Here is a 21068-nt window from a genome sequence, read left to right as displayed (position 1 = left end):
TTTCCTACCTCGGAAAAAAATAGGCATTACTTTTTGCCTTTTCCGGGTTTGTGAAGCGGACCAGTGGTTGGTGACAGACTGAAAAGTATTAAAATGTCTCAAACGTTATCAAAGAAGCAAATGAATACCACTCTAACACATCAGACCACTGGTTACAAAGATTATTGGTTCTCTGAAGCCACGTCCACCTCAGACACTTTCATAAGACTGCCTGCTCAGCTGCCTCGGGCAATCCAGATCTTATTTGCAATATCCTCTCACCACTGTCAATAGCTGGTTGACGTATCTTTAAATCATATTGTAGCTGATGTGAGACTTTAATGAGAAAAAGATAACAGAAGGCTCCCTGCTGATTGATAAAGACATCCTGACAACTATATATTTTTTAATATGAGCTAAAATAAAATCTTCTAGAACTGAGTACTTCACAGACACTGTTCTGTTTTCCCAGGCTTTTGTGTCTAGGAGACCTAGTATGATACTAATCCCCTAACTGTGCCACAACCCTTCATATACATCAAACCAAATCCATCATAAACATCCAAATCTAAACATTTTGATGACTCGCGCATAAAAAACTCAAACAATACTGCATTGAAGTACTGTAGATAACCAATCTACAGGTATTTCAATTAATGGCTAAATGGGGAAAGTACTTATACCATCTTTCACAAATTTAAGATGATTTATCTTGGCAAGATGTTTTCTAGTTTTTCAAAAAATCCTTGGACAACGCTTTGGCAACCTTTGGTCTATAGTGTACTATATAACAAACTGTTTTCAATTGGAATATTGGTCAATCTATTTGTGTTGTTCTAATTCAATAGTAATATCAGACATTACTACACTACAACAGCAATACAGTCAATGTCTTTGCAGTTGTAATTTTGTCTATAATGCAGTGATTAGTTGCAATGCAGTGGTGACACTAGACTAACCAAGAATACACTTGTGTATCTCAGTCTATAATGTACTACAGTAAGAATCCAGTGGTAATAATGGTCTATAAATGACTGTGTTTTAGTTGTCACTCAAAGGTGATGTTGGTCAGAATTGTATTGCAGTAGTAATTCAGTAGAGATATTGGCCTATAATACTCTATTATGGCCAGTATTTAGCAGCAATCTTAGCCTACAAGGTACTATTGTGGGATGCAATGTAGTAGTATTGTTCAAAGTCATTCAAGAAGTGTTGTGCCAAACTGAAAATACAGTAACTAGAATATATATTTTGTAGCAAACATCTAAACCTGCTGGGAAACATTACTATGATGTGACACCATGGGTACTGCAACCATAATCATGTCTCCTGACAGTCAAATTGTTATCTCACCTCAAATGTCAATTGTCTCTTAGTAGTCGTTGGAAGCATAATTTTAATTGTGGCTGAATATTTAAGCCTGATTTATCCAAGCAAAGTGTTTTACTATCCTTTTTCTTTTTGATAAGAAGTGTTCTAACTCACCTAAATTCTCCCTGAGCAGCCAAGTCAATACAGAGTCTCTGTAGGGTATGAAATCGGTTTTCTTCTTCTTTTTGCTCTGGAAAGAAAATCATGATGTACAATATTACAACACCACAATTTTGACACAACAGTTACTTACCAAGAGCTGACAGTTTGACAGAACTATAATATAAGAGACCAGTATTTGAAAATGGAGAGATGAATTAGAAAGCAAAGATGGGACTAACAGCCTCAACTTAAACATAAGAAAGAATGAGAAAAATGCTTAGCAATGGCATGGTTTTCAATGATCCATCGATTCTAGTTATTTGACGTAGACAAGAAGGTTTACCTTGCTGGTACAGTTATCCTGTAAATGGTAGCATTGACAGGAAAGAGAAAAAACAGTTCAACATGTTACAATGGTCCTGGCCAGAAATGTGGAATTAGAATTCTTCAAATGAAATGAAAAGTTACTCACAACTTCAGCCAGGGCAGAGATGACTTTTCCTAATGTTGTCAGAGACTTGTTGATATTTGCACCCTCCTGAAATGCAGTTATAAAAAGGCAGTTGTTAAAAAGCAAAGGGCTACAATAGATAAGAACAGGGTCCTAAAGAGGGTAGGTAATATTACAATCGTCTTCAGATTTACACATGGCGTGTTTTTGATGGCAAGGAACTTGGGGCATATAGAACAAACTGGGGAGTGTCATTTTCTACAACTTTCAATATAGCAGATGCATCTAAAATTCAAGTGAAAAGGCTTCTACACAATACTTTCTCCAGTATCAGAACTTCTGGCATGACTCCGATCTTAAGAGTTTGGTTTAGATTAGTCCTTATTTTTATATACAGCAGTCATTTTTTATTTTCTGTTCTGATTCCCATTTCAGAGAAAGGCAAGGAACAGACCCAGCCTCACATCACAATCTCCCTTTCCCATGAGCCCTTCCACCAGTCAAGTGAATGAAGCCCAGGCTGTCCATGATGCTAGACCCCCTCCCTGCCCCATGTGCTGAAGACTGCAGCCCCTTCCAGGAATGAAACGCTATAGTGCTGTATAATTAGGCATACCTTTAACCTCGTCCCTTTAGCCCCTGTGGAGTCAGCTCTTTCGCTGCCTGCCAGATCCACCAGGCTGATTTTGCTGACCTACAACAAGAGGACAGTGAGAACCCAGAGCATGTCCAACACAAAATCAATCAGGGAAATAAAACAGGGAAGAAGAAAAGAAAAATCTATAGAAGCTGATGTACATACAGTACAGCAGTGCATGTACTGTACATCTAGATTGGCTCTTAACCCAAAGGAATAAAAATCTATAAATGTTTTTTAGAACTGTTCCACACTTAGTTTTCTTTTAACATACAAGTAACCATTTTGTAAGCTACTGTATGTTTGGAAAACAAACATGCTGGATTAAAACAGATCGAAGTCAAGTCGTTTGTTTTACATCGGTTAACTGCACCAAATGACAGATTAAACAGGACACATTCGTACATGAAGAACTGTACAGAGCTCAGAGCACCAGCCCCCTCTGCAATAACTAACCTTTCCTTTGCACTTTAAATTGAAATTCAATGCTATAGCTTTTTTACAGAAATGCATTAACAATGACTCATTAATGGCCATTTTTAAATGAAAGCGTGGCCACATCACCCTGAGAGCGTGGCGCAATTCGTCAGTGAAAATTACCTTGACAGGATGGTGAAATTCAGTGCTTCTCCTTTGACAGAATTTGATGCATTTTATGTTTTTAATTTAAATCATCATCTATATAATTCTGCTCAGGGATTTATTTTACTGCTGCACTGCATAGTTCAAATGCCTCGGTCATTATTCAAGTTATATCCTGATTAGCTAAAAGAACAGGCCATTGTAAAAAGTTAATATAAGAACAAAGTTCACAAATTAGAAGAGGCCATTTAGCCCTCTTGGTTTTTATAGCAAATTGGTCTCATCCTGCCATTTCGTAAAGGGAGCCAGGGAATCAGCTTCAACAACATGGCTGGGCAGCTTGTTCCACACTCCCACCAGCCTTTGTGTAAGAAAGTGCCCCTTCTCACCTTTTCTGTGGAGAGGTTGGTTTCGCTGTCAAGCTTCCTCTGAGTGAAGACAATCGTGAAGACAGCGTGAGACCTGCTGCTCGTCTCGTTCATGTTGGTTGCAGCCACAGTCCTGCGAGATTCAGACAGGGGTGAGAAGACGACCCCCAGGTTTGTTAAAAAACAGGAATGAAAAAAAATAACCCATGAATATGATCCCTAACCAATACAGGATAAGTCCACACAAATCCCATATCACTCACCATAGAGAAGATCAAGGATTTTCAACTTTATATTTGGGAATAATACAAGGTATAAGCTTTGTAGTGCCTTTTCTAACACAAAAAAAGAGGTCTATGGACAGACAATTTAGTTCATTTTTATATTTTATTCTGTTTTTCAGTTGCTTTTATGTATATCAAAGCTTCAAGGGTTCCTGCTGCTATAAAGGAAGGAATAGCTACTGTACACTTTCTCTAAAATCCTGCTTGCTTGGTCTCTAAATAGCAGCCTCTTTATTACTGTGGAATAATACTGTGGAGCCCATGGTCCTCATCACATTTTTCCTATTGGCCACAATGCCACCAACACTTGCCAGTTGTTGCATTAAAAACATCATTATATTATTAAATTTCAATGAATTACCTTTGTAATCTGAGTGATGGCTGTAAATGTATATCTACAGTACTGGTGAACTGCCTGGTGAAGTGCAGGACTGAAATGCAAGTTACACGGGCTCTGGGATTAGTGATCAGAGTCACATGCACATTCTGTTTGAGGAGATGGTAAAACTAACAGTGCCTGCAATGCTAAATCAGAAGCAGGCTGCCTTGTTTCATATTTAAAACAGTTTTAGTGTTTTTACTGAAAAAACAGAGAAACAGGGAAATGGAATCGGCATCAGGCAGGAATAAAATGATGTTGCATCTCACAAAAGACACTGGACATTCACAAAGCTAATTGCTAGAAATTAACCAATAGCATTAAGAATCACTTCTATTACTACTGCTATTGATCTCTGAAAAGTAAGCGTCATGTCTATTCAAATGTCAAAATCATACCACACGTCAAATCAAGCATGTCAACTTTCCAGTCACTTCTATGAAGAAAAATAAATGTATCCAATTTTTTTTAACAACATAAGATTGTTTATTTTTTGTGCATTAATTAATAACATAATGAAAAGGTCCTGATTACTATGTTCCAAAATCTGCTTTTGAGATCCCGAAAAATGTTAGGTACAGTTCCAGTGAGACCAACTATAGACGCTCAAGTGTTGTGCTTTTTATATCTGTGACATCCTCAAAGAGGAGCACTGTGATTGGATAGACTTAGATAACCACAAGGACTGCATGTTTGCAAGACTGACACAGTCAGGGGCCCAGGCTCTGGGCTGCATGATTGACATGCCTGTGTTAAATCTCTTAAGGCTGAGCTACCTGAGCACACACTGCTGAGACTGTTGTGGCGACAAAAATTAGCTGTGCTGGCATTGGAGAAATGGGGGTCTAGCCTCTTCTCTTGTGTATTTTAATATCGCTTATATGTTTTTTTTACTACTTGTAAATCTGTGAGCTTGACATCAATGTCTGAAATTTAATTACATTTTACGACAAAATAATAAATATGTATGGTGTGCTTTCAGCATGTTTTTTAACACCTTAATGATAACGTTCCGTTATTACACCCTACCTACTACTTGTCTGAAAGGGCCTTGAAATTATTTGCAATAAAAATAAAAATGAATCCAATGGCTGCCACCCAAATTTGTGACTGAAAAGGAAGCAGATGATTCTGAAAATGCCACGCTATTGTCGGAGGGAGCTGATCAGTATTCCAAAGGGTCAGCATGGCAAATGCACAGCGGACACTCTGTGAGTCATGCCATTTGATGTACCATCTCAGAATCACGTTTTTTTTTTAGAAAAAAGCCATATTAACAGACAACATCTTTTAGAAAATCACAGCCTACGCCAAAAGAAAATTTTGTACAGCTGAAGCAGTGCATGTCTAGCGTCACTGTGACTACGCAGACACTGTTCCGATCATTAATTGATCTGGGGGCCTTTGGGGAGGGGGGTGTGTACCAGGCTGGAACACAGCTTACACAACAGCCTCCAGGAATAGCAATTCTGAATCATCACCATCAACTAGCACTGTTCAGCTCCAGGCCTGGGGGAACAAGGTCAGCTTTCAGTTAAAGCCAAGAACCAATCACTTAAAAGCAAATGAACAAATCGCTATATAATCATCTGAAAGCTGTCTGTATCACAGCTGCTTTTTCCTGTTTATAGCTCCCACAAACAATACCAAACCTCTTCTCCTTTCTGGAAAACTATCTGGCTACTCTAAAAACTCTCAAAAGGCCAGGTTCTGATACTTATAGTTGAATAATATTTCAGATATTTAACAGGCTCTTACTGAAATTCGCTGTATCAATAAGTTTGGGTTGTAATGCATGTCAAAAGAATTTTGACCCAGGACACCTTAGGATCTCCTGATGATAAATAACTGCACTAACAGGTCATAATGTCACTGAGGAACCATTACAAAGCACCTGTTGCACCTGCCAGTTAACAGCACATACTGAGTGAAAATACGCAGCCTGCCTGAATTCTTTATGTGTCGGATTGATCACTCTGAATCGTGGACCTGTTTTCTTGAAAAAAAAAATGGGTCGCAGGCTGTCTGGTGGCGCACTAGACCTCCCAAGGGGTGGCGCTCAAGCGACCGATCGCCGTGCAGGCTGAAAGGGCTCGGAGCCCGACCGCGACGGCGGGGACGAGCTCGGGCAGCTCGCTGTGGGAAGCGTGCTCATGCCGTCCCGTGCTGAGGCCTGCAGCTGGGGCGGTACGCGTTTGGCCATTGCAAACTGCTAAGGCGTAGGAGACAACAAAACAAAAAAAAAAGGCAGAAAGAAAAAAGGAAGCCCGGACAGGGAGGGCCGGCCCCCGTGAACCACACCTGGCTTTGTTCCCGGCGTCCATGAGATCGGCGATGTCGGTGTAGGAGGTGACGGCCAGCTTGGACAGGTCTTCCACGTAGGGCCCGAGAAGGGGGTGCTCCCGAACCCGGAGGTTGCCTTTGTTCTTGGGGTTGAGCAAATCCCGCACCCTCTCGCAGTAGATCTCCATGTAGCTGACCTGCGGGAGAAATCAGAACTCTGTACCGGTCCCGTTCAGGTCACCGATGGGTGATCCGGGCCTGTTTCTTGCCGTGGCTTTTCCACTCCCGGAGCAGGTAAGGGGGGTGGTGAACGTGGGAGCTGAGAACAAGCTCCTTGGTCTTTGTGTTTTTGGAGGTGTTTAAAAGGCTGCATTTACCCCTACTGTACACAGTCTGGAAGGTAAGGGCGAGGAAGCAAGAGGGAAGCTAAGGGTTTATAATATAACAGAAGTGCTATGCAGTAGCACAATGGCTTTTCATTAACTGGCATTATTTTGTAAAGGAAATGATAAATAAAACTAACTTGCTTTGTGAACACCTAGATTTTAACAACTATACTTAAGTGCTTACTTAAAAAGGGCACAATACTCACAATGAAAGTGTACTGTATATACAGACATAAAAACTTGCATTTTATGTCAGTTTTACTCAACACCTAATTGCATTTTCTTTCGCTCAATTTCAGGACATATGTTGCTAATAGGAGGTTGCTAGGGAAACGTCAGTGGATAAAAAAACTCACGAAGCACGAATCCTACAGCCCATTAAAATCTTCACACACTCTTGGAGCCAATGACAGCAGACCTGCGTACCAGTGGGAAACGGATCATTCGTGACGAAAATGTCACTAGGGGCTGAGAAGCGGAGCCCAGGTGCCACCCCCCCCCTCCGCAGCCAATCAAGGAGCTCGTCAGGATTCAAGACGCCGGCACTCACCTCTACAGAATAGGATATCTCCTCGTTGTTGTTGTCATTGATTTTCTCAAAGAGCTCCTCGCAGAGCTGAAGAGACAAGCATGGTGCATTATAGTCAAAGGCAGCACAGAAAAAACACAGGTCATTACAGAGCCAGGTTCACATCAATAAGCAACACAAAAAAAGGGCTTTTTATGTTTGGTTTCTCTCCATGAAACATTTTAAACACATCCAACATGGTTTCTGATCTTTCTCAAACAACAGTTAAATAGGAACTCGGGGTGGCTGGAATCAGGCATCATTTCACTATTTACAAAGCCATTTCTCAGCACAAAACTGAGAAACACAACCTAACACTTAACATCATGAGAGTTTCTGCATTTACAAAGCTCATGGGGGCATTTTAAACTGCCTGAGGTTGTTACAGCACAAACAGGTTCAATATTGTTCAACATCCACATAGACTTCTATTCTATTGAATATTGCAGGCCAAAAAAGCCACAGCTTTTCTTTCCAGCGCTTTGTTTCTAGAACACAAAAATACAGAGATAGACAATGAGAATGGAAGTTATTTAAAGGTCTTCTGTACAAATCTGTTGTGAGTGTTGACAGGCGAATAGGCTGGAGTGAGTCATTTCACAGTGGGGGACTGGGATGCGGAACAGACCTGGACAGCTGGAGCTTCTGCTGAAAGCCAGCCAGGTGTGCGCGAGCTGAGTGTCACTGACTTCTCTGCCTAATCCCTCACCCTAAAACACCGGGCTCCCGCAGGTCAGGTCCCAGTGATGAGGTTTCTCATCTCACAGAAAAGCTTTCAGGAAAAGCTTTTAAGAAGCTACAGCCAGCACTCCTGAAAATTAGCTAGATGGATTCGGCCATTACAAAGCCGGAAGCTTTGTTCACTGGGGAACATGGATGAAAAAAAGGCTGGCCTCGTGGATACTTAGAAGTGGAAACTCTTGTCCTTGTCCTGAGCTATTTCTGTGACGAGACACCTACAGAACCTGCTTTCTAGTGTACAGTACATACAGAAGGCTGCTCTGATTTCATACAGCGCCCTTCTCCCAAAACACACTTCACACAGGCAGGTTCCACTTGCACATGGTATACAGTGCACCAGCGAAGAACAGTAACTGGTGATCAAGCCTTAGGCTCAAAGCGATATGTTACCGTGATATTTCAAAAAAGAAACAAATGTCTTTGGTCTTGGGGACTCAAGTATTCAAACTCCCCAAAGGCAAATATAAAGCTACAGGATGCAAGCAAACTCGAAACAGGAGCACACTAATTATTTAAAACAGGAGACACTTCTTTACGTGAAGAATACAGGGCATCTGGGCCAACCCACTGAGGCAAGCTGTTGAAGCCGATACCTAGCGCTCCTTTAAAAACAGCAGCTGGTTGAGATCCCCGGATTAATGCCTCAGCAGCTCCCACACACGCCGGGGTGGACGGAGAGCCCTCCTCGGGGCTGAAAGCTTCTTTACGCTCCTTGTGTAAAAGCCGGATGCGATGGTACCTGTGGGATGATCCCTTCCTGGCCTTCCTCCTGCTTCCCCATCATGGTGTAGGACTTCCCGGCCCCGGTCTGCCCGTAGGCGAAGATGCAGACGTTGTAGCCCTCGAAGGCGTGCTGCAGCATCTCCTTCCCGATGTCATTGTACACCCGACACTGCGAGGCGAAGCAGGGGTCTTCTATCTGCCAGGGAGGAGAGGAGCAGGGACGCCCCGAAGGTGAACGGAGAGCTCTTGCTTACAGTTCAACTTCAAGCCTTCCCGTGGGAACACCATGACAAAATGAGGAATGTCTGGGACACTATGGTATTCTCCGCTGTCCACTATTACTCCTTATACACTCAGCCTTATTGGGGATCCTAATCCGAATCCTAAACTACAGTCACCTGGTAATCTCATCAATTTCCCTACAGGATTAATAAAGTATTATCTATCTAATCTAAAGAGACTACAGCGACATGACTTGTTCCGAGGCCTAGGCTGAATGAAAGCATCCTCAGCCTTTGCTGCAGCTGGGGTAGCAGGCAATAAAGAGCGAGTCCATAGGAAGCCATGGAAACTCTTTGGGAAAAGTGGAAAAATCCTGCAGTAAATGTCCTTCTGTAAAGTGTCAGAAGGTTGGAACTAAATATTTTCTTTTTTTTACGAATCGATAAATTAATGCTAACCCTTCTGTGTGGGATTGTTAACATACTCTGAAGCGCAGAAAAGAAACTGCCTTTAATTGCCCCACACATTTTATGCATTTTAATTACCTCTGGATAGTAATACTAAGTGTTGTTTCGACACATTGATAAATGATTGTAATTATGCAATTAAATGGTGACATAATAAAGGCTTGATATTAACAAGGATGTTGCAGAACAATGGGCTTGATAACTAGCTGCTTTTAAGCACTATTTGTTTGTAAAAGGGGAAACATTCTAAAATGAAGATGATAAATAACGAGAAACCATATTTTTTAAAAAACGCTTTGTATACTTAATGAGATTTAATACATTCAAGTTTAAAGCAGAGCAAATGAATAGAACCAATGAGAAAAAGGACAGGTACAGGGGTTTAAGGCTTAGCTACTTTCCACTTTCTTCTAAAAATCTAGCACTGAAAATGAGGTCCCCCATTTTCTGTCCATTCTTATATCACTGCAGTGCAAATGTTTCCCTAATAACAGTACGGGGGTGTGCTGTCCGCCCTGCAGCATGTGAAGAACGCACACCAAAGACACCGCCACATGAAACCGGGCTGGCATTCGGGACATTCAGAGGAGCCCTTGACCTCCCTACCCGAACAGCCTCACATGACCCAGCTGCCTTACCGAGGTATGCGACCAGTAGGAGTAGTCAAAGCTGAAGGATTTGGGGGATTCCTTTGGATTCTTGGGGTTCACAATCGCTTTAGGAAAGAAGAAAAAGACAGAAAAAAACACATTAGTTCAGTGAAAGCACATAACATCTAACGCTTTAGTTTAGAGTCATTCCTGGGGGACATATAGTATTAACGGACACCAAATGTCCTCTGCTGCTGAAGAGCCAAGCAAATACTGTATGCAGGGAATGGCTCTGACAGCTGTCCATTTCTGCCACGCAGGTAGTGCAGAACTGGGGCACCAGCCTGCTGTTAAACTGGGCAAACCTGAGCAACTCCGTTTCTTAGTAATGAGCTCCCACATCACAGGGGATAGCAGTGGCACTGTGAGGCAGGCATGACGGCCAGAATGCGACACCTGTCACCTCACACTGCGATGAAGCCATGTCTCTGCATTTTAAGGTTTACTAAAAACATGCCAACAGTGTCCTTTAACATCCAAACACAATGCGACCCGACTTAAGTAGATCTGACTCGAGTACAGTATCAAGTATCCAAAAACTTCAATGAATTCGAGGAGTTTCGCAGAATCAACAGTGAAACCCAAGGAAGTATATTTAAAACTGGCAATAGTATTCCTTTACACAAAGGACTGTGGGATTCTGGGCAGAACCATTTCATTGAAGCCAATGAGGAAGGCCTGAATGAGATCATCAGATCAATTAGCTGCGATCAATCTACAGACCCGAATGGCCTCCTCTCTTCTTGAACCCTCCATATGTTCTTTAAAAAAAACTGCAGGTCAACAAACTGACATTCACAGAGCAGTAATGAGCAGCACGACGTCATGGAGCCAATGCTCACCCCAGACAGTCCGAGACACCGACGGAGAGCCATCGGCACTCAGACCCAGAGAAAGAGTGTCTGCAGCAGGGTGGAAAGGACTCAGCTCTGCCACGGACACATCGGGCAGTGGGCACAGAATGGCCTGCCGGGGACAACTGCACGTGCCATCCTAGCAGGAGGTATCCCCGTGATACAATTACAGGGGGACCCCTCACCCCCCCCACTTCTCCCTCTCGGAGAAAAAGACCCCAACTCAACAAGCATGGCATGACTTGCCGAGCAGAACTGCCGTCTTCATCTGAAATTTGCTCCGGGTGCAGGGCGGAGGGGACGGCACTTTTTCGAGTCTGTAACAGAGACTGTAACTCTTTTACCAAATACCAAACCGTGCCAACGTGAGAATGAAATCCCAGTGCCATCAAATGGGCCAGAAAACAAAGAGAGGGATCAGTACTGAGACGGCCGACCCCTTTCCACAGGGATCCCGAACTCAGGCAGGCGAGGAGCACTCCAGTGGCATTGCGTTGATGCACATGGAAGATAGACACACTTAGTGGAGCTTCTTTTCCTGTTTTCCAAGGCAAAGCAAACAATTGCTAAGAGGGTATCAACATGCGACATGTGTGGGTGAAAGTGTCATTGTTGAACCTGGTGATTGAACACACCTTGCAGGATGTTTGGGCAAAGGTGTGCCAACCTAACTACTGTAAAAACCCACTGGCACCCCCTGTTCCTGTACCCCGACAAGCAGGCTAGCCAGAGCATTGGGATCGCCACCTGTCTCGCACCGCGGCAGCCTGTCCGTATCCGTGTTGACCAGACGTGCTCGGCCCCAGGGAGCTGAAGGGCAACACCTTTGGACAAAGCCACGACCCCAAGGGCGAGACCTGGAGCGGGTAACCAAACTGGCAGAGGATGCAAAAAGAAATAAAAAGCTCTTCTAAACCGAACCACCTGTTGTTAATCTGGCACGTTTCCACACTGCCAGGGGTCAGGGGTCGCAGACACCCCCCCCCCTTACACTAACAGGTATTTCTTTTCATTTAATAAGAAATTCAAAATGCCGCCTGACATGCCGCCAGGCCGCAAGCGCAGGTGCTGGGCTCCTAACACGAGCCGGAGGCGCAAAGCCCTGCAGATGGAGGGGATCAGAGGCGGCGGAGAGTTATTAATAGACACAGCTGCTGCTGGCGCGCGGCGAAGGATCGTCCCCCGGTCAGGCGTGGAAGGTCAACGAGTGCCTCCGCCTCGCACAAGTCAGGGCCGGTGCCAAGGCAGCCGAGCGGAGAGGGGCTGCCTAGCCCAAGTGAGGAGTTGGCTTAGCAACAACACAAACAAACCAGCAACAGCGCAGGCGGGCTGTACCCAGGCCTCCTCACTGCACGCTGTGTCCGAACCGCTGCAGGAACGAGCATGCTTGCAATCGGTGCACGCGTCGGACATTTCATTTTTACTTTAGTTTCCTCTGTGCTCATTCCATCTTAGGTGAACCAGGATCAGAAAAGGCACCATGGTAAACTACATACCCCATTAAACCACAACAGCTGAGTCGAAACGTTCCAGCCATAGCTGATATTACATGTCATTTATTTTGTATAAGTGTCCTTCAAATAAAGTGATGTATTATACATTCTCCCCCTTTTCTTTCAGAAACAATATTTAACTCCCCCCCCCCCTTCCGGGTGGAAAAATAATCAGAACCCTGTTCGGAAAACCCTCCCACTCAGAATATCTTCCATCAGTGCCTCTGAAGGGATTAGGAAAGTATTCAGGCTGGTATGATCAGCAGTCTCCCTGCTAATTTACTGGTTATTCCACTTATTAAGCACTCCCAATGACACTGCTCTGCCCCCCCCTCCACAGACACCTTTATTTAAAGACCTGGGCAGCATGCACGGAAATAAAAAAAAAAACAGAAGGCTCTTTGACTGAAAAAACTGCACTGCAGTGGACTTGTTGAACATTCGCTGTGAAGGGCTATCAGCCCAAAAGATGGCTCGGAAAGAGCACCCCTGCTGTGAGCTCTCCTGATAAAAATCAATAATGCAGCAGATTTGGAAAAGGCGAAGCGCGGGAGGGAGGGGAGGCTATTTTTAGAAGAGCTCCGCGTGGACGGAGATTTCCGCAGCTGGTCGCGGCGAGACTGCGGCTCGGCCAGAGAGCACGGTCAGCCAGCCTCCCGGGTCACCGGGCAGCACCGGGTGGCGAAGGGATCAGCTTGTTTCACTGAAGTATGAAACAGTCAAAAAAACAAAACAGGATGTGATCGCTCCAGAGTGCAGATGCAGGTAAACTCCCCTCCTCCAGCCCAGCTGTTTCAGTCTGGATCTGACATCGACACATGTCCTGGAAGGGATGCTCGGTGTTTATTAGTGGAATCGATTTGAAGAGAGGGCGAAACTGGGATCGGTCAATTTGTTGTCCAAGTCAAACTCAGACCCCAGAGCCCAAGGAGAAAGGGTGCAGAATTACATTAGCATTGCCACTTAACCTTCTTTGAAACCCTTCAGCGTCTATTATTAACCCCCAACTCCTACATCTCATACAATGGAAGTGGAAGGGGGGGCGATGACTCTCTTTAGAAGGTTATTCATTTATGGGATCTGATCAGAACAGAGTGACCAACACGAAGTGTCAGACAGGTAACACAGGGTGAGTAAGACATTAGGAATAGAGGGTCAGTCTCCAACCTATAATTTGATGTGGGGTAGCTTTTTATATCTTGTATTTCTGCCATCTGCTCTCAGGGGCATGGGGGTACCCTTATAATAATCTGAACCCCAAGTCATGAATGCCCGAACATGGACCTGACAGCCCAAGCTGAAAAGCATCCTTCGTCAGGCCGGAGAAATGGAAAGCTCTAGGCGATCCAGCTGGATCTCCAGACCATGGCAGGAGATCCAGAAACCTACAGGGCAGCTGGGGGTGACCAAGCTCCTTAGCTTTCCCACCGTCACGGGACATGAGGATCCTTTTCCTCCCGGAGCTGATGGCACAATATAAAAAGTCTCTTCCGCATGTGAAGCATATTGGGCAGGAAATGAGAAGATTTGCTTCTCCTTTTAGGGTTACCCTTGCGTTCTTATTATTTATTAAAAGCTCTGAGCTCAGCACGGAGTTGTCCCTGTGTAGTCACGCTGAAGCAGCTGCTCCTCCATAATTTGTAATCCACCGCCCCGATCTCCCCGCGTCAGCGCTGTTAATTTAGGCAAAGTCAAACAGCCCCCTTTGACTTCAGCCGGAGAGATTGCTCATCAGGAGGCTGGTTTCCGAAAGCAGAGCTTTCATCTGCTCGGGGTGATTCATGCTTCATAGATGCAGTTTCTCCCACACATACTCACTATTAACTCAGGCATTAACTCCTGAGTTAAGCTCCTTCGCTCAGGCTAAAATAATTTTTCAGGATAGCAAATGACCCTTCGTGACATGTGGGCTGCCACTCTCTCTATCTCAGGTACCAAAGAGAAAACATTCTATTTCAGAGCATCACAGGCTTCAATGGAATGACTGACGTATACATGATCTTATCACCATTTCATTTAGCTGCATCTCCACTGTAGCGTTCGGCTTTGACGAATAGTACATTTTTATCTTGGCTGCTCCATCTTGTGACTTTATTCCACAGCTATGAATCGCACTGGAGACGTATGAAAGTCTTGCTGCTGAAAGTTGGTGAATCAAGTCTAAATTACTGTTCTGTACAAATCGGCAATCCGAACAATGCTGTTGTTTTATTAAAAGAGTACTAAAGCGAGTGCTCTAGTTGCTAAACAACCTGAAACAATACATCCATCTATTCCTTCTCAGCAGGTCACTCACTCCTCTGTAGAGCTGTGGTGACCTGGAGCTTGTCCTACCTTGGGCTGGACACCAGTACATCACAGGGCACGTGCACAGACATGTATTAACCTAGCCAGAATGTTTCTTGGAAGGTTGGAGGAAAGCATCAGGCAGAAGCTCTGACCATCATGCCATTAAACATGGATCTTCTTATCATTCATTTTTCATTTTTCATTTGAATCCTGTCTAAGCGGTCTCTCAGAAGCTTAAGACATGAATTACTAATAGGTAATTAGGAAGGCAAATACAGCGGGATGTTAATTATAACCTCACTGATGAGTGGTGACACTTACAGTGCACTTTAGTCATAGAGTACAAGCAAGATGAAAGAATTCTTTAATGGGAAAATGGGCATTAATCATACCTTTTCAAAAACATAGCTTTTCTATGCTAACAGTACCAAAAATAACTTTTGTTTTTCACTTCCTCTTGTCAACTGGATTGTAAGTTAATCTTTTGAATATGGTTCCCCTAGGAAGAATTCATTATTTATTTGACTGCATGAGCCCAGGTGCGCTCAGTGTCTACAGCACAGCTTTCCAAAGAAGCAGAAGACTCTTCGTAGTTTCAAAACATGACTAGTCAGATGCCTATGAAGTACAACCAACTGATCCCTCACAATATACCATCTGTATATTTTTTAGGAATTAAACCTCATAAAATCAAAAGAAAACTAAGAGTGAAAACATGCATGCACTGGATACAGTATGTGATTAGTACTGGTAGGGAAAAAAATGCCAAACCACAACAAAACAAGAAATTACACAATGAAAATGCAATTAAGTGATTCATACACCATTCATGTAAGGCTTTTAAGGTAACAGACACTAGGAAATTTAGCTTCCAGCTGGAGAAGTACTCATCTAATCCAAAGTACAAAAGAATTTATTAGGATTCCCCCAAATGTCTAGTGAGGACAGTGAATTGAAAAACCCCACCTTCAATGACACAATAGATCTCTTGTTTGAACAAAGCACTGTTTTGTCCATGTAAATCATAGCAACGCATTGTACTAGCAGTACAATGTTGTGAAATTAGCCAAGATACACAAGGTTATTTCTAAACATGATTTAAAACATTCTACCTTTTAACTATGGAGAACTTAAGGTCTCTAAGGTCTGAGAGGAAAAATGACTTGATAATATTCCAGTCGGCAGCTCATTCCAGGAAGGAAAGACCTCAGCAGGAATGACCTCCCCCAGGACTGGGAACCCCAGAACCAGGACGGGGAACCCCTGAGCTGTAGACTTCCACAGCAACAGGCAATACCCCAATACAGCATACGTGTTGCTATGAGAACCTAAAAAAATGCATTGCAAAACAATACCGAAACAAGGTTTTTTATTCTGCTGCCATCTTCTCCTTTCGAGCAGCACAGCCGCTTCATGTCTGCACAAAAGCCCCCACCAATCCTCCAGCCCAGCACCCATCTAAAACCACAGGGAGGTGCCTGCTTCCAAACCTGCGGTGTGCACTCAGGTACAAACAAGCCATCTGGAGAAATGAATCAGCCCGGGCCAGTGATGATGTCTGTGAAATGCATGCAACAACGGAAAAAAAAAATTCTGTACTTACAGAATAAATAAAAAATTGGGGGAGCTTCGGAATAACATTGCACTAATGTTTTGATTTAAGACTTTGCTGCTAAACAGCAGCACCAGCAGCCGTAGAGTGAGAATGTTCAATATCAAGAGAAATATCCTTTGACACTGCCAGTGCCAGAATAAAAAACATCGGCATCTCAGAATCCTCGCACCAGAATAAAATATTTAACATTCTGAAGAATTCTGTCACAAATAACACAAACCACCTGCCTTGACACAAGGGGTCACCTGCTAAAAGGTGTCCCAGTTTTGTGGTGTGGAGCGCAATGAATTGTTTTTGTGCTGTCACATTCCCAACTAGACTGGCACCCCCCTCCCAACGCCAGTCCTGCCCTTTGGGTGACACACTTCAGTAGTTTTGCAAGACAGCCTGCTGTACTGTAAGGGAAGATAAAGAATTTACTAGCATGTCATAAAGAGTCAATAAATTGATTCCTGTGCTCATTATGGGAAGACGGGGGCACATAAGCTGAACCCGATGATCTCTCATGCGCTGTGAGCACGAGGCCTGAATCAATGAGAGGAAGAAAAGTCGTAATGACCACAGCCAGCCTTGTTTTTCACTTACGAAATTGGGAAAATGTGTCAGAGCCTGCTTATAGAGGGAAGCAGGCTCTCTGGAAACATTAACGTGCGTTCTAGAGGTCTGAAGCAAAAGCACATGATAACATTTTGCCTGGAACAGCTGCGTTTCATAAAAGCTCAGATCTCTGCTGCTTCATTGTATAACCTTTCCGCCTATAAAAAAATCAGTTCTGAGACGAGGACCTGAAAGGATAGATGACGGCACAAACTATAAAGCATTTAAACTAGAAACAAGGCTGAAAAGATGCATTTTTTTTCCAGATTACCCTTCATAGATGATTTTGTGTGGATTATCACAAATGTGAAATCGATTTCCTGTCCACTCACGTTGAAACTCCTGCTGCACAAGCTGCCTGCTGAATGGCGATTTACTAAAGGATTAGAACTTGAAACGGAACATGTGGCTTGGGTGATCGTGACAATGATTACCACCCCCGCCCCCAACGTCCTTCATCAGCCACTTCACCGCCGAGCACAGCGGCCAGACCCTCCAACCCCTGCCGGAACACTTTGTTATTCCGAGCTGTGGAAGAAGTCCCACAACCGCTCAGCACGATGCCGGTCCACAGGCCCTGTGAGGATAATCACGGTACGGCGCCAAACAGGGCGCCGCAGAGCTCAAACTCCAGGGCTTCCTGCGCGCATGCGGGAGCACAGCACTTCAAAGAAGCGCACTAGCTGTGCGGGGGCTGTCAAGAGCTGGCTTCAGAGCAGCCTCAGCCATTAACGGTACCTAGATACTGTAACGAGCTTCCTAATGTCTTTTAACTCGCCACTTCTGCATGCTAATTACCACTCGCCAACTGCATTGCGCTCAACAATTTATTTATTTTTTTCCATTTTCTGAACAGCTATTTCCTCCTTTTTGCTTTGACAGTATACAGCTACCATTAATTGCACTACTGTATGAAATAATCACAGGCTAGGCAAAATAATTAGGGATGATCAGGGCATCAGAGTACGATGGTCTTCCTTTTCCTGTGCTGTTTTCTTGTCACAGCTGTACGAGGAGTTTTAGGGATTTTTCAGAAAATGAACTGGGGTTTATTTAAGACTGCACATCATGATCAGACAGGTCAGTGTCAAATGGTGGAATGCACATAAATAAGCTACAGCAATTTAATCATAAATGCAAAACAGGGGAACTGCGGTACCCGTGCTCTGCTAGGTTGTAAATTATTTCCCCCTGACAGTCGAAGGGCATGAGGCACGTGGTCAAGCTGTGACACTTCCTTCTCTTCTGCTAATTTAGTGTTTATTGAGCAATGGACACACACACACACACACCAAGGCTGTGGGAAGAGGGCTCGTTAAGGATCAGCAGAAAATCACAGCAGGATTGGCGTTAATGAAGGCATTTCACCTCAGACATCCCAAAACATCTCCAGCTCAAATGCGAACAAGAGATTAAGAAAATGTCAAATTAAAATGGGGTTACATTTAAATTGCTCACGTTTCGACTTCTGGCAATACAATCATGAGAAGGGTGCTCAATATATGTGTTTGCTTTGGCGATTCCGCTCAAGAGAAACGGCGGGGTTTTCACAGTTTAAACAGGAACAAGTTCCCCGCTGGGCTCAAAAACTGTTCATCCTCAAGAAGGGAAGAACAGCGAGGGACTTGGGAAGTGCTAGTGCATTAACCTGCAGCTGATTCCCATTTTTTTTCATACTGTAGGAATGCTGGGAGCCAGATTCCGTCCTAGAGGAGAAATGTGGTTTTGCCACGGTGCTCGATTCTGGGAATGAAGGCTGTGCAGATTCCCTGTCCGGGTGATGGGTTGAGCTGACCTGGGAACAACAGGCACTGCGCTGACAAAATCGACAGTCCGGCTCCCGTTTTCGCCCGGTGGTCCCAGCAGAGGAAGCCCTCCGCAGACGCTGCCCGGGGCGGTCCGCAGACGAGAGAGACCCACAAAGCATGGGAACCTTCGGCTCATCATGCAATTTACCACATCGGTCACAAAACCAACACTTAAGAAACGGAAAGTTTCTCAAGCCATCTGCATTCAAATACTTGGATTGGTGTTGATTTAAAATTTAATTATGTGAATTTTATATTGCAAGGAACATTTGATGGTTACCCTTGAGCTACACACTGTGTAACATAATCACCACTGACTATATGAACAAGTAATTGGCTCACACAACAGTAAGGGACAGAATCCCTCATGAAAGCATTCTTCCCGTCTGCTTTCCTGTCTGGCTAATGGAGAGAAATACCACACTGTCAGTGGTGCTTAACCATTGTACATGTGAGGCCCTGAAGAATGATCCGCCCTGCTCCACATTCATAGAACATACCAGAGAAAACCCAGCAGGGTGCTCTCTTATTTCCTGTTGAGTTCACTTCCAGTTGAGAAAATACAGGGTTCACTAAATACTGCATCCTGTAGGTTGGGGAGTGAAACAGAGCGATTCATCCAGGCGGTGTAGAAATAAAAAGTCCCTTAATCCTTGTCAGGGTTACAGCAACTCGAAGCCCGTTCTTAAAGCAAAGGGCAAAGGTGGGACTAAGCCCTGGATGGAAACCAGTCGATCACTGGGTGCATGTGCTCAGAGGGACAAATCAGAGACACCGATTAACCTAGACGGCACACGTGAGAGGTGGGAGGAAAGGGGTAGACCTGAAGAAAAGGCTATGGAGAACATGCAAACTCCACACAGAGGGCAGCCCAGACTGGAATGAAACCCGGGACCCATGGGCTGTGAGGCTTCAGTGCTGGTTTCCAAGAGGCAAAGATGAAAGCCTCCAGCACGTCACAGAATATACTCCTCATGCCCAACGGGATGAGATAAAGAACGGAAAGTGCACGTTCATCTGTTAAGAGATCCATTTCACTGTGGTCAAGTCTTCACGTTCTGGCACAGCAACACCGAACCAAGAAACAACTGATCTCGGCAACAAACACAAGACGCACACAGCCGACTCAACAACGATTCCAGGGCACGCTGAAATTCACTGTCAAATTTACAACTCGGAGCTGAAAATTTTAGAAACTGAATCCACTTAGGAAAAAGAAACAAAAAAAAACTGTTTTGAAGTCAATGCATCCAGTTTTTAATTTGGCAAATAAAAAGTAGTCAAATATGGTTTTCTGTTTTTTGCAAACTCCTAGGAAACTCTACTGTAAAACCCAGCCTTCACTGCTTCAGTGTGACAGTGGGATGTTGAATACCAGGAATATTCAAACCAAATGCCATGCTTGCAGAACTGCAATACCAGTGAATCACTTACTGAATGTGCAGTTCCTCACTGTTAAAGCCCCCTGAGGCCAGTTATATTGCACAGTGCCCTTTCGTTGCGTTTTTAGATAAAAATGGCAGAGCTTCCGAATTCAGTTCAGTAAAACAAAGAATGACCTTTAGTCAATACAAACAGCTCTTTCTTGACTTCTCACCGAGCACATTCAGTTGAACAGGACTTCAGTGTGAATCTATGTGTTTTTTGGCAACACACAATATGTAGCAAGCAGTTAATTGACTAAAGGAAGCTCAGACAAAGCATGTACATCTATTTTTAACATTCTGAGATGCCAAACGCCAGTTCTATCCATGCATGAGGGACAGTGTGTGAATATTGCATTCTCTGGTCTTGAACTCTGGGTGTGACGCTCCACTCGGTGCTCTCAGCTATGGTTTTGCATGCAGGGGAAAGGGTCTGCATTCTATCCCAGTGCCAGTACAGTATAAGAGCTGTGCCTGGCAAAGTTGCAGCTGATGTTAAGGGGTAGCAGGAGGAGGCTGAGCAAGTGAAACTGAAATGCAGTAATGCAGTCAATGTATGAGCTAATTTCCCTCTAACAACATATAACTTATGAGTGTCAGGCTCTGGTGAGTCACTGCATTAATGCAATTAGATGTTCTCTTGGACAGCTATTGGAGTACACACAGATTGATTAACACTTTTTCCTCAGATGACAAAATTAGGAAACTCAGTGCTTCACATTTATTAGGCCTAATAAAAAAAACATGATAAATGCATAAGATAAAGAAGCCGAGGTGAACATTGGACCATTTGTT

The 21068-nt window shown here is 43.9% G+C and overlaps 1 protein-coding gene across 17 annotated transcripts in view; it reads right to left on the bottom strand.

Annotated features, from left to right (window-relative positions):
* kif1b (kinesin family member 1B) overlaps positions 1-21068 on the bottom strand; it is a 92970-nt gene that overhangs the window by 56963 nt on the left and 14939 nt on the right. For 13 of the 17 annotated variants that reach the window (XM_069183665.1, XM_069183667.1, XM_069183672.1 and 10 more), the window contains exons 3-11: positions 10182-10258; positions 8871-9050; positions 7373-7438; positions 6455-6633; positions 3512-3623; positions 2520-2597; positions 1925-1990; positions 1796-1813; positions 1465-1540 (exon numbers count right to left, since the gene is read on the bottom strand). In XM_069183665.1, coding sequence (XP_069039766.1) covers positions 1465-1540; positions 1796-1813; positions 1925-1990; positions 2520-2597; positions 3512-3623; positions 6455-6633; positions 7373-7438; positions 8871-9050; positions 10182-10258 — 852 coding nt within the window. The remainder of the gene's footprint in view (positions 1-1464; positions 1541-1795; positions 1814-1924; positions 1991-2519; positions 2598-3511; positions 3624-6454; positions 6634-7372; positions 7439-8870; positions 9051-10181; positions 10259-21068) is intronic. The other 4 variants (XM_069183666.1, XM_069183671.1, XM_069183677.1 and 1 more) reach the window with 1 other exon arrangement.

The sequence above is a fragment of the Lepisosteus oculatus genome, chromosome 25 (genome assembly GCF_040954835.1).
Source record: "Lepisosteus oculatus isolate fLepOcu1 chromosome 25, fLepOcu1.hap2, whole genome shotgun sequence".
Lineage (NCBI taxonomy): Eukaryota > Metazoa > Chordata > Actinopteri > Semionotiformes > Lepisosteidae > Lepisosteus > Lepisosteus oculatus.
This window is presented reverse-complemented; position numbering and strand designations above follow the sequence as displayed.